Below are 14,618 nucleotides of genomic sequence, written 5' to 3'. Positions count from 1 at the left end.
TAGTTTATTTATTTGTGTAGAATTGTATTTTTTATTGTTAAAAAAAATAATAAAGTTAAGTAATTTTGAAGTTAGAATTATAATATATATCTTATTAGTTTTAGAGTCCGTGTAACACACGGGTGATATAAATAATTAAGTTACAAATAAATCAATACATAATGTATATAGAAAAATGTATTATATATATGTTTGTATCATTATACATAAATTGATTTTATTTTATATCACCAAATGATTTTTTCTAAAAAAAAATGAACTTAATAAAAAAATAATGCACATGCAAAATATACCTAAGAACACTTCATTTATTATAATTTTATGAGTAAACTGCGGTTTTCGTCCTTGTGGTTTGTTCAAATCTGCGGCTTTTGTCCAATAATATCAAATTGGGGATTTTCGTCCCTGTGTTTTCGTTTCACTTGCAATTAAATCCGAATTCATTAACTCCGTTAAGTCTGGTAGTTAAACTCATCAGCGTGCCCCTCACGTGAGGTGCAGTTTTGTCATTTTTTCCCCAAATAAACCACACTTCTAATTCGCAAGCCCCCTCGCGTGAGGGGCTAGGGTGTATTTAAGGGGGAAAAGGACAAAATCGCACCTCACGTGAAGGTATGCTGATGGGTTTAACGACCAGACTTAATGGGATTAGTGAAGTCGGGTTTGTACTAAACGATCTATTTACCAACTTTTAACCCGTAACAATTATATTTAAGTTCCACAAATTCCCGAAGCAATCCTTGATAAAAAAAATCAAGAAACTAAATATGATAAACTTTATTATTAATGAAAGTGATTATTGATATATAGTATCCTTACAATTTAACACATATATGTATAATTTACTAAATTAACCGAAAAATAAATAGATAGATTCAAATCATATATTTATAATTTATAAATTATGTCACACCCCATCTAAGGCCTAGGAGTGTGATTCAATAGTTGGTACCACAAATATAAATAAAACAGAGTAGCATTCGTTGTCAGACAACCCATCGCGGTACGCGATGGTTCTCTCTTCTGATCCATCGCGTAGAGCGATGGGTCAGGAAACCAGAATTTTCATAATTAACTCTCAACTTTGGAATTTGGCAATTTTAGTCCCTAGACTTTGAAAAGTTGATACTTTGAACTCGAAATTTTCACGGTGTTACAAATTAATATGACAATATACTATAAAACCAATAGATAAATGGATTTATTTTTAAAAAAATGATCTACTTTTAAACATAATTGCAAGTGGAATGAAATCACAATGACGAAAACAAATTTAAAACTGTTGGACTAAAACCGCAAATTTGGACAAACCTCAAGGACGAAAACCGCAATTTACTCTAATTTTATTCTTAGTATCATACATTTATAATTAAAAGAAATTTGGTTATGAACCAATTTCAGAGAATACATAATAGTTTTGAGCTACACCATGAAAAATATTTTGATAAGTTTGAGGGTCTTCTCGACTTTGCCAATTGACAAAAAAAAAATAAAAGGTTAACCCGTTCAATTTTGTGAATGTTTACTTCACTTGAGCATATTTTGTACGAAATGTTTCACATACAGCATTCTAATCACTATTCAAGGAAAAGTCAAGGCTAACACAAATGTTTCTAATTTGATAAAAGTTAAAATCATTGATAGGGCCTAAAAGTGGCATGCCGGAAGTGTTTATCATTTTTTTCTTAAATTATAATAGTCATGGGAAAAATACTAAATGTGCAAAATCCCGAATCTTTTAACTATTTTCAAAAATGTCCTTAAAAATAAATTCAAAACTCAAACACATTTAAAATTCTAACTTTCATTTGTTTTACATTTTTAAGTCAAAACTTTGAACACGCAACAGGTTTGACGATAAATCTATTTGCATTCTCAAAATTGTAAAAATATTCAGATTACCATTTTTTCCCCGTAACAAATTTGAGATAAATGTAGTTAATTTGTACTAAACGATCTATTTACCAACTTTTAACCCCTAACAATTACATTTAAGTTCCACAAATTCCCGAAGCAATCTTTGATAAAAAAATCAAGAAACTAAATATGATAAACTTTATTATTAATGAAAGTGATTATTGATATATAGTATCCTTACAATTTAACACGTATATGTATAATTTACTAAATTAACCGAAAAAATAAATAGATAGATTTAAATAATATATTTATAATTTATAAATTAATATGACAATATACAATAAAATCAATAGATAAATGGATTTATTTTTAAAAAAATTGATCAACTTTGAAACATATATTTATAATTTTATGATTAAAAAAATTACTTGGTAAATTGAAAGCATATTAGAGTTTTTTTTTTTACAATCTTCAACAATATACTTAGTATATTAGTATAATATGTTAATGATACAATTTAAAATTATATTCTTTTCAGTATTTAACAAACACGGTTTCTTGTTAATTTGTGAATTTCACAAAGTATGTTATGAAATATATGCTAACAATGTATAATGTTGTAGGAAAAAGATCCAATACAATAATACCTTAACGTACAATATGTACGCGAATCCATTTTTCACGAAATCGATCAATGAAATAACATCCAAACATCTCGGAATCGTCAATACATATCCAATTAATCATTGGTTCACCGAAAAAAAAACAGTTTTGGATGATTAATCGATCAATATTTCACTTTTTTTTCATGAAAACCATTTTTGAGCGTTTTAGGGTTTGGTTGAGCGTTTTTTGAGCATTTAGTACTTTTGCCTTTGAGCGTCTCGCGTACCTATCATACGTTAAGGCATTAGCGTACAGTATATCTACCCTAATATTGTAATATGTAGATATTTGTTTTTATAAAAGTGTACATATATAACAAAAATAGAGTTTAAAGAAAAATGAATAATTTAATCATATTATAGATATAATATAAATGGACTGTAAAAAGAAATTGAATAATTATTGATCTATTGCATATATTAGTTTTAGAGGGAAAAATTGCGAGGATTAACCACAAACTGACAAGTGTTTACAATTATTTTACTTTATTCAAATAGGTAGATGAAACTTAATCGAATTGAACCAATTTAAATTCAAACTCTGAACTAGGGATTAGCATTTTGTCCCAAATACATGTAATCATACCCATTTCGTACCCGTACACGTACCTATACCCGTACCAATTTAGCCTATTCGGTACGGATATCGGTACTCATTTTTGTTGAATTTTGGTGCATGTACAATCGGGTACAGGTACGGGTACGATACGGGTACATTTGGTATTTTGTACCTATTTGGAATATATAAAGGTTTAGTTGGGATTCTTCATATCTAATATATAAAATAAATTCTCCAACCATGTTATTATTGAACAGGTACCAAACGTTTCTTCAAAATTAAATAATATAACATCCAAGATTCGAACTAACAAACAGATCACTTAAAGTTGGCGACCAAATTAGGGTTCTTCAATACTATCTTATCATTAAATCGACAGCCAATTTGGTGCATGTACTAATTTGGTACCCTTCACGTACCCATGCAAGTACCGATACCCAGACTAATTCGTGTTGTTTGTCACTCGTACCGGTAGCGGTTTCAAGATCGTTGTAACATCCTGATTTTTATAAGATTAATACAATAATTTTCGTTTATTTAATAGCGTGTCGTTTATATGTTTAGATAAATAAACTATAGAAGGTGGGCTTGGACATTTAAAATATGGAATAAGGGATGGAATTGGCGTTAGGTCCATGGGCTTAAGGGAGTATAAATAACCCTTAAACCCTAATCCTTTCCATTTTTTTATCCATCTCTACACCATAGCTTACACCATCAAAAACACACACTAATACCATCCTATAACCCGAGCCAAGATCTGAAGGTGAAAACCCGAACCCGTTGGTGCTTGAACGTTCTGATGGACCAAACCAACATCAATACTAGATCGTGTTCGTATATCGACTCGTTTAAGGTACGTTTATATTGAGAACTTGTTCGTTTAGGTCTGGATTACGTCTAGAAATCATAAATCTGTTTGAGTATGTTAAAAACGAATCCAACTCAACAAATCCTACTGAAATCCGTTAACGTTTGATAGGTTAATTGTTAACCTAAAGAACCCGTAATACAGATGCATCAATCGCACCATATAAACACGAATATTTGGATGAATGAATGGTTAGGGTTTGTTGGCGCTGGTATTACGAGTTCATTGGTACCTAAATCGTGTTGTTTTATTAAGAAACGAAGGTTTATTGCAGATCCAGTACGAGTTGACTGTATGCTGTTCTTGACGATTTTGAATTTGACCCCTTGAGTCAAAGATCTGGATAAGACTGATGCTTATGCCCATTCGTTAAGTTCAGATAACGAATCAAGTGATTTGTTAGTCACCCATTCGTTATGTTCAAATAACGAATTAGGCTGTGTTCAGATGACGAATTAGGTTATGCTAAGATAACGAACCAGATAACGAATCAGGTGATTCGTTACTCGCCAATTCGTGACGATTAAGATAACGAATCAAGTCATGTTCAGATAACTAATCGGAATGACGAATCAGATGAAAAGATGACGAATCAGGGTAACGAATTAAGGAAGATTACATAACGAATCAGAGGCAATTCGCTATAACGAATTAGTTAGAGAATAAAATAATAATTGAAAATCCTAATGGTAAATGTGTTAAGAAAGTTAATGAAAATAAGATTTTCCAAGCTGACCTGGCAGCTCGACCCCGGCCAGGGGCTTTGCCCCTTGGACTCTGCTAGGGGCTGCCGCCCCTAGAACCCAGCTGCCCCGACCCCCGTTTGTTGAGGGTAATAATTAAACTAGAAACATGATATGGGTAGTGATAGTTAACTGATACGTGTAATTGTTATACAGTTAGTTGTGCACAGCTCAAGAAAGGAATGACCATAAACGGTGAACATAACCGAGTTCAGGTGAGTTTCTAGCCCCATTTCCTTGTTATGTTTTCAGGGCTGTGTGCAGACTCGATGTTATAGTTAATACACTTACCTTAAACAGTAAGTGTATGCCATGTATGATTTATATGTAATCATGTATATCTCGAATGCAAACGAAAGCTTGTCGGTACGTGAACGATCTTTGGATATGGCACGTGTTATCAAGGGAGGTATGTAAATAATAGATGAATGTGTATCATAGATATATGTACAACATATGAATATGTATGAATGATTAAAGAATGTATATGTATGTTACGAGTATGTAAAGACAGAATGTACGAAGATGGAGAAGTAATGGATCAGACCCTAATAATATCTGAGATAGAGAAAAAAAGAATCAGACCATAATAATATCTGAGATAGAGAAGAAAAAAAGGGATCGGACCCTAATAATATCTGATACAGACAAGAAAGGGATCAGACCCTAATAATATCTGAGATAGTTAAAGAAAGAGGGACCAGACCCTAATAATATCTGAGATAGACAAGAAATTGATCACACCCTAATAATATCTGAGATAGAAGAGGAAAGAGGGATCATACCCTAATAATATCTGAGATAGAGAAAAAAAGAATCAGACCATAATAATATCGGAGATAGAGAAGAAAAAAAGGGATCAGACCCTAATAATATCTGATACATACAAGAAAGGGATCAAACCCTAATAATATCTGAGATAGACAAAGAAAGAGGGACCAGACCCTAATAATATCTGAGATAGACAAGAAATGGATCACACCCTAATAATATCTGAGATAGACGAGGAAAGAGGGATCAGACCCTAATAATATCCGAGATAGAAAATGAAGGGATCAGACTCTAATAATATATGAGATAGAATAGACAGTGATTATATAGTATGAAAGTAATAAAGTATGAACGTATGTATGAAATTACGTAATAAAAGTAAATTAATAAAGTAATTATTATGTATATTCGGATGCATAACTGAAGGTAAGTGTATGTATTGTATGATGTGTGATTTACTAGAACTCACTCAGCGTAGCTGACTTTTAGTATGCACGCAGGTGAGTAGGATGAGACAGCTGGCTTGAGCGGGGACGCATGGCAGAAGAATAGGAGTCTGGCATCTGAAGACTCATGATATTAAATATTTAATGTTTTAATTTTAAAAGACAAGAATGTTTTAAGACAAGTTATGAATTATTATGTAATGTTTATGAAAGTTTTATCTTTCGCGTAAAGTTTTAATTAACTCTGAAATTTAGAACTGTGTTTATGAGTAAATCCAACGTCCAAAGTAGGGCACCGGTAACGGGGCCTTACAATCGTCGAAGATTTGAAAATAAAAAAGCAAAGTGGTACAAAAACGGGTACCGTACCGAAATACCTGTACCCGTACCTGTACCATACCGAAAAAATTGGTACGAGTATTGGTACGTATTTTTATTGATTTTTGGTACGAGTACAATCAGGTACAGGTACGAGTACGAATACGGATACTGTCCCACGCTCATCCCTACTCTGAACTTGAATTAAATCGAATTTTGATTATGATAATTCGAATCCAACTTTAACTTTTAAATTTCAAATAATTTGAATATTCAGAATTTGATTTCCTCTAATTAGTTATCCACACATGTGTTTTAAAAGATAAGAGAATTTGATGATAACTATTCTCATGCATTACGTGCTTTACTTAATCATCTAATAGTAATAAGTGTTGTATGTTGTGTTTTGATTCATGCTTATCTTGATTTAGGCTTGGTTACACATGACCACATAATAATTCATTACCAAGGCAATACAAAATAGGAAAAATTATCATGTTTATGCAATTTTACGTTTAAATAATGATTTTTATTTACTTTATAATTTATATATGTATTTTCATTATATTTTTCTTTGGAGGAAACAATAATTTCCCCCTTGCATAACTTTCAAACTCATTTTGTAATATATTTTAATTTAGTAAATGATTGTTTGAAATTGACATGACTGGTTTAAGTTTAATTATATATTTAGAGATCTTTACTCAATAATAAGTGATTATACCAAATCACATACTATATTAGGCTGGCATTGAGTCTAAAGTGTTCGACTCTTTTCTCATCCCGGGTTTCACTGATATGTCTTGTAACCGCTTGACCAATAAAGTTAGTCGTATTTTAAAATGGAAAAAACATAATTATCCATAGAAAAACTAATTTGTTATAAAATTTAAAAATAATAAGCGGAATTTTTATTTAAGTACTCAAAAGTTATCACCTTAAGCATCAAATATGAAATTAATTTTCATTAGAGAACGAATAAAAGCTGCTTCTATAATTATAAAACTAAAAATTAAAAGTTTAATAATAATAATAAAAAAATAAAAAAGTTGATTACCTTAAAACACAAAAAATATTATAAATTTTAATGCAACTTTTTGATGAATAAAAGCTTATTTTTATAACTATTTTTGTGTGTATTTAGCGCCACGATTTAATATAATTTTTTTTTACCCCAAATCACATGTTTTTTTTAAACTTACCAAATCACATGTTTGACAAGGCATTTTGATAAAGATTACTCACTTTTTCAACAAAATAAATTATATAAATAGTTAAAAACAGTATTACAGTTTTCAATATTCACCAATAATAATACACAAGTAAAAAATAAATCGGATAAATCCCATCTATTTTTTAATACTAAATACAATTAAAATTATTTTATTTGTATTCTTTTGAACAATTGAACTACCCACCAATAAAGCATGGTTAATCGGGATAATCTAATGGCAAAAGACGACCTATACGTCCCCAATCGTATACAAGGTTGTGTAGAGCAAGTCCACAATCTCCTGTTTCAGAAAAACCCGCCGTCTAAAGGCCCACTACGATAAAACCTGGTTATAATTAGATATGATATGAGACCTTGCGCCTCCAACCCTTGGCCAAAAAAATAATTTTAATCTTAACCACCAGGCTCCGATTAATTGTTAGTTCCCACCACACCGATTAGCTATCGATTAACCACTATTTGGTGAAACCAAGTCACAATTGAAAATTTTGTTATATATTTGTATATTTCTAAAACCACATAAAATTTCCAATATGATTAATTCATATTAATCCTGATTAATCTCCTTACCTCATCGATATTGGCCGACTAGCGCCTTACGAGTCACACAATAGGGATGAGAAAATTCGGTACTGGTACCGGTACCGAAACGGTCGGTACCAGTATTTCTTGATTTTTTTACCTTCAATACCAGTACCGAATCAAAGATTTCAGTACCAGTACAAAAAAATTACGATTTTCAAGACCGAGATTTTCGAGACCGGAACCAGTCGATACATCGATCTCATTCGTATCACACAACAATAAAGTTCTTAAAATCTAATTTTTCATATTATTATTAAAAGCATTTAAGTTCAATTTTTTTTTCATTTTATTTGCAAACTTCTTTTACTCTGCCCAATGATCCCTGCAAAGTTAAGTTTTCATCCATATCAAAAGCTGTGGTTGCAAGTTTTGAGACACCCAGCCCCAAAAACTAACCACCCTATCAATTCGTCTCTTTTATCATCATAATCTTTTATCACATTTCATTATTCTGATTCCAAAATTTATTTGATAACATAAAAGGTTAAATTTTAAAAACCAACAATCTCTATCTTCTCTAATAATAATAATCATAATAAATATATATATTCACATTATAAATATATTATACTAATAGGCTCCAACTAATAATCACAACATAATCTTACCATATATGCTAATATTTAATATTACTAATAAATCACTAATAAAGAAAAAGTTAATATATTACTATGTTTAATAATTTTAATGATTACTTAAAAAATATGTTATACACCTGATACCCACTCCCCTTAACCTCACCCCCCCCCCCCCCCACCCAACCTCATCTTCCCCAAAGCTCCAAAACCCAAAGCCTCTGCTTGTACACAAACCAACTCTTTGACCCATACAACACTTACAATCTCTATGTGGGTTACAGCCAAGCATCCAAGCATCACCCCATGCATTAACCACTTGTACATTATGCATCAACACTTGTACCCACTTCTCTCTCATTAATCCATCCCTAAATCAACTCTCACAAACCGTTCCAAACATATTTTTCTCCGCTTCTTTCTCTCTCTCTCTCTCTCTCTATACACACTCTCTCTCTATATATCTTTATATCTATATCTATAGCTTTTTAACCTCACTTTCTCTCTCTAAAAATCAAACCTTTTTCTAGAGAGAGAGAGCAAAATAAATGGTGGGTTTGTTTTAGTTTCTCACTCTGACTACTGGGTTTCTTGTTTCTTGGATTATTATTCATTATATTATCACAATGGATACAGTTGAAGCTACTAAAATGGTGATGTCAAGAATCCAGAAATTGGATCCAGATAACGCTTCCAAAATCATGGGGTACATACTTATTCAAGATCAAGGTGATAATGAGATGATAAGACTTGCTTTTGGCCCTGAAAACCTTCTTGTTTCGGTTATTAAACAAGCAAAAGCTTTCTTAGACATGTCGTCGAACACCTCATCTGCAACTTCTTTTGCCCCAAGAAACCCACCTCAGATTATCATCCCACCGTCACCCAGTTCACCCTGGTCGTTACCCGGCTCATTCTCCGACCACCACCGGCCACCGTACTCCGCCGTCGTTTCCGGTGGTGGGTCTTTTTACGACGATTATCATACCAATAATAATATTAATAATAATAATATGGGTAATGATCAGAATGATGAGGTGCATAACCACCACCAGCAGCAGCAGCATTTACACCACCACCACCGGAGAAGCTGTTCGGTGAACGATGCATATGAGGATGACGTCAGCGGGGGGTTTGGTGGGTATAAGATGACGTCATCACCCTGCATGTATTATGCAAGGGGGTTTTGTAAGAATGGGACTAGTTGTAAGTTTTCACATGGGTTTGGGGATGAGTTGGGGTTGAGTGGTTCAAGTTCTTGTTCTTCTCCAAGTGGAAAGATTGAAGCTTTTGAAGATTTGATGAGGATTAAAGCTATGCAGCAGCAGCAGAGGATTGCAGCCATGGGTGGTGGTGGTGGTGGTGTGAACCATCCTTTTCATTTCAATAGGTGCATGAACTTTCTTAATGAGAATCCAAGGTAAAAAGTTTTTTTTTATTTTTTATATATTTTTTATTTTTAGTTATTATTATTTAAAAAAAATGCAAACTTTATTGATTATTATTATTCAACTCATGTGTGTGTGTGGAATTTTTTTAAGTTTGTTGAAAAAGAGTAACATGATGTTTGTTCTTGAATTATATGTTATTATTTGTGGTTTAATTTAAAAAGGATGATTTTTTGTTGAATTTGCTTGGAAAAAGATTTATTATTTTTTTATTATTATTATGCAAAAAAAAAAAACTGAGCTTTATTAATTATTCTTCTTCAACTCATGTGTAGGATTTTTGGGTTATTGTTATGGTTTAAAAAGGATGATTTTTGGTTATTCTTGGATTTTTTTGTTGAATTTGTTTGAAAAAGGGAAAAAAATGGAATCTTTACTTGTGTTTTATGATTTTGGAACATGATTATTCCTTTTCTCCAATTTCCCAGCAGCTTCATTTATAAAAATTTAAGAAATATGTTCAGTAAAAATTATAACTTGGTGTTCATTATGCATTTTTATATCAATTCCAATTAAACACAGGTAAATATCCTCATTTTTTTTGTAAGTTTGAAGAAATTCTACAGGAAGAACTAAAAATATCTTTTAAAAGCACAAATAATGACATATAATTGAGGAATAAATATGATGTTCTTCTTTTTCATCATAGTAAATGAAATAATGAATCCAACAAATAAACCATGTGTTGAAGAATAATGAATAAAGTGTGTTTTTTTTTGTTGTTGGAGAAAACATGAGTATTCCTTTTCTCCATTTTCCCATTTTGTAAAACTTCAAAAACTATTATCAATGAAGGAATATAAGTATAACATGGTGTTGTTTTTGAATTTCTAGATCACCAACAGCTGCAATGATGCTCGGAGACGAATTATACAAATTTGGTCGGTGCCGACCCGACCGGAATGATTTCGGGCCGATGGGTTTTGGGGGCTCGAATTCGAGTTCTCGACAAATTTACTTGACATTTCCAGCTGATAGTACCTTTAAAGAAGAAGATGTTTCAAATTACTTCAGGTAATTGGTTATAACATGCAATGTTCATATTTGACATTCATGTAATTATTTTGTTTGTTTAATGCTTTAGTATGTTCGGACCGGTTCAAGACGTGAGGATCCCGTATCAGAAAAAACGCATGTTTGGTTTTGTTACGTTTATGCTCCCGGAGACCGTGAAAGCAATTCTTGCTAAAGGAAACCCTCACTTTGTATGCGATTCACGGGTGCTTGTTAAACCGTATAAAGAAAAGGGAAAAATACCCGACAAGTATGACTCTTTTGACTGTTTCACTTTATTATATTTTGATTTTTAGTCGTACATTGTTAATATAAACAATAATATGTATACGTTATATAGGAAGCATCTACAACAGATGGAAAGAGGCGATTTTTCTGGTTGTTTAAGTCCAACCGCACTCGAATCAGCCGAACCGTTTGATCATATACCATTCGGTGAGTAAAACTTGCAATCCGAGTCCAACATTTAGCTTCTAAAACTATGCAATTTATTTAAGTGTTTGATCTCCCAACTTTTGTAGGTGCTAGAATGTTTAATCATGACATGATGTTAAGAAGAAAGATGGAGGAACGTGAATTACACCAAGCGATTGAATTTCAAGATCGACGGTTAATGAATTTGCCTTTAAATGATGTGAAAAACCATATGTTTCAAAGGAGTTTATCTCTAGGCGCTGCTATTAACTCGCCAACTCAGTTGAACCAGAATCTTGTGTTTCCGATGGATTTCAACAATGAAGAACTTGTGTCTGGAGGTAATTTTGAATATCATTTGTATTATATTTTATATTTATTACTAATAACAACCGATTTATTGTATGTGTCGCAGCACTGAATGATAAATCTGATCCCGTTATTCCACCAGAAGCAAAGGAAGAAAGCTCTGATCAGAATGAAACTCCTAAGAAAGAAAGGTTTTGAACTTTATTATTATAAAGATGCAATTTTTTTTAATATATATTTTTGTGTGGTGTTATAATTGTGTGTATTTATTGTTTAAGTTGCAGCTTTGAGCATGCACTTCCGGATAACTTGTTAGCTTCCCCTACAAAGTCAACCACCACAGATCAAACTAATTTCTCAAATGATATGCCCGAAGCCGATTATTCTGCTGCAATTCCTATTAATGTTACTTCCAAATGCCAAGGTATAAATCAAAACATATGTTCTTTAAATGTTTACTTTTAGTGAAAAAGTTTGTAACTTTTGATCATCTTTGTAATTATTCTTCTAATAAAAACAAGGGTTTGCGCCAAAATTCTTTTTAATATTTACCTTTCTTTTTTGTGCAAGAAGCCATTGAAATGTAGGTGATTTTCGGCTTTGCAACAAGGGATATTGGATCACAATTTTTACTTTGCTTGGTAAGAATATCCCAAATCTATTTTTGTCGATCGTTAAATAAACACTATGTAAACTTGACGAAAGTTCAAGTCTTTTAGTCAATACGCGGTCAAGATCTTGAATCTTGAATATTTTCTTGTCAACTGTTTAATATACACTTGATGAAAGTTTGAGTCTTTCATCCCAATATGCGTCCAAGTGAATCTTTTCTTGTTGATTGTTAAAAAAATCGCACAAAGTTGACAAAAGTTTGAGTCTTTAGCCAATACGCAGTCAAGATCTTAAATCTTGATTATGACAATTGATGCTAAGTTTAATTTTTTTGTTTGATGTAGGTGTAGGAGCAGGATATACTTGAGGAGAAAACTATCATCAACAACAAAAAGAAAAAAAAGGAATATTATTATTAGGAAAGACTTCAAGACTATTGTCATCTTCAATACCTACCTCCCATACTACTTACAACTATACATAATATGCAATACATAAAAGAAAAGCAAGGATAGATGAACTGATTTTATGACAGTAGGGTTTCTTTGTTTTTTAACTTTTGTACCCTTGTGTGCTGGACCCCCCACCCCCACCCCCACCCCCAAACACTCATTGAACCATGCATATAACAAATCAAAAGAAAAAAGGGTAGTGGTTAGCAACTTTCTTTTACTCACTTGCATCATTATATATGATCATTTCATTTCTACTCATTTGGTACAACTTATAATGCATAACCTACAAGCTGCATGTGTATTAGTTGGTGTGTGTGAATGTTTGTGTTCAGATTGGGTATATTCTAAACTCAAGGCTTAACACAATTGAGGTATGATTGAGTCTTGAAATCTTGGAGTAAAGCTGTGATCTTTGTCATATTTTTATACCTTTTTTAAGTATTCTTTAGATTTGCCTAACTTAAGTTTTGAAGCCATGTAGATAATATTTTCATATGGTTTAGGTTTTTTTGGTTAAATATGGTTTTGATGGAATTTTGGCTTGTCCACTTTGGGTAATTACTAATTAGACAATGTTAAGAAATGCTTTGGTGAGTTGTACTTTGTGCATTGTGAGTTGTACATTGGAGTGGTAGAGTAGGTGGGATGAATGGAATTTGATTTAAAGGATACTTTAAAGGAGTCTTTTGTCTGATTTTATGGAAAGAGTAGAGGTCCACCATGTCACATGGGCTACTGAACCCATTTTCAATCTTTCAATGGTAGAGTACCACACACCTTTCACTTTCATTATTTCCTGGCTTCATGCACATATTATTGTTACTGTGTGTGTTTGGCCTTTTTATGGCTTGATGGTACATGTCCTTTTAAAAGCAATAATGTTATAGTACCTGTATGGTATGCAATAATACTTGTACCTTTAGATTTAGTCTTTGATTTGCTTATAGAATAACCTTTTGGAATATGGTTGTTTAAAAACTGTTGAAACACACTGAACCGTTTTAAGCTAAGTGATTCAGCCGGTTTTGAGATTCAAACGGTTGGTTCGCTTTTTGGTTTAGGGGGTGTCGGTTTTAACGGTTTGGAACTTGAACCCTAGGAACGACGGTAAAATCTACATTTGGCATATGTTTACTTTAGCTTTTCCTTAATAGAGATGCATAATGTTGCAACAATTGAAGCCAAACTATTAAATTTTTTAGAGACTTTATTGCATAAGTTGGTAAGTAAATTTGTTGCTTTCATAGACTTTGAGACCCTATTGAAGGATGGGTTTCCAATGACATTGTTGATATATATGGTGCAATTGACAAATGAGAAATTAGAATAATACTTTTATCAAATGTTGAAGATTTTGAGACCTAATTCCTTCCCTGCAAGATGCATATGGTACAACATGCATTTATGTTATATGTCCTTACATGATTGTGTTGTTTTCAATTTGATAGGTTAATCCAGCATAATAATATAATAATAAGTCACACTAACAAAAAGTGGTGGTGTTGGTGCGTGCATTGTGTGGGAGATGGTTAATTGGTTTGTAGAGAGTCAGAGATACTCAATGTATAGATTGTGGACGACGGTGTGTACCAAATCTGAAAGCGAAGGAGTTTTAGGATGATTTTATGTATGTGCAAATTTTAAGTGAATGAGATCAAGAGAATGCAATAATGATAATAGTGCTTAAATTTTTTTTAACACTTATGATGGTAAGTTTTAACATATCATAGTATAAGTAA

At 32.2% G+C, this 14,618-nt stretch overlaps 1 protein-coding gene across 8 annotated transcripts; it reads left to right on the top strand.

Annotated features, from left to right (window-relative positions):
- The first annotated feature begins 9,072 nt into the window (after positions 1-9,072).
- Positions 9,073-13,790, top strand: LOC143618925 (zinc finger CCCH domain-containing protein 46-like). 8 transcript variants are annotated; one of them, XM_077090973.1, is made up of 9 exons: positions 9,073-10,047; positions 10,910-11,089; positions 11,160-11,339; positions 11,430-11,524; positions 11,611-11,844; positions 11,919-12,003; positions 12,091-12,236; positions 12,383-12,453; positions 12,775-13,790. In XM_077090973.1, the coding sequence occupies exons 1-8, from the start codon at positions 9,254-9,256 to the stop codon at positions 12,397-12,399; spliced, it is 1,731 nt and encodes a 576-aa protein (XP_076947088.1). In that variant the 5' UTR covers positions 9,073-9,253; the 3' UTR covers positions 12,400-12,453; positions 12,775-13,790. The 8 variants fall into 8 exon arrangements, with proteins under 8 accessions (XP_076947088.1, XP_076947087.1, XP_076947086.1 ...); XM_077090972.1 differs by having other exon boundaries at positions 12,769-13,790; XM_077090971.1 differs by having other exon boundaries at positions 12,772-13,785.
- The last annotated feature ends 828 nt before the right edge of the window (positions 13,791-14,618 follow it).

Source organism: Bidens hawaiensis, unplaced genomic scaffold, assembly GCF_021521415.1.
Source record: "Bidens hawaiensis isolate Kalapana, Puna unplaced genomic scaffold, B.hawaiensis_p1.1 tig00002343_1, whole genome shotgun sequence".
NCBI classification, from domain to species: domain Eukaryota; kingdom Viridiplantae; phylum Streptophyta; class Magnoliopsida; order Asterales; family Asteraceae; genus Bidens; species Bidens hawaiensis.
The sequence above is the reverse complement of the archived record's forward strand: the minus strand, read 5'-3'. Positions and strand labels throughout refer to the sequence as shown.

What these genes read in the sequence shown, in the direction of transcription:
- LOC143618925 (XM_077090973.1), top strand. Translation starts at nt 9,254, where the DNA reads ATGGATACAGTTGAAGCTACTAAAATGGTGATGTCAAGAATCCAGAAA. An exon ending in AAGGGAAAAATACCCGACAA is followed by an intron (nt 11,340 to 11,429) that starts GTATGACTCTTT and finishes TACGTTATATAG; the next exon opens with GAAGCATCTACAACAGATGG. An exon ending in GTTTGATCATATACCATTCG is followed by an intron (nt 11,525 to 11,610) that starts GTGAGTAAAACT and finishes CAACTTTTGTAG; the next exon opens with GTGCTAGAATGTTTAATCAT.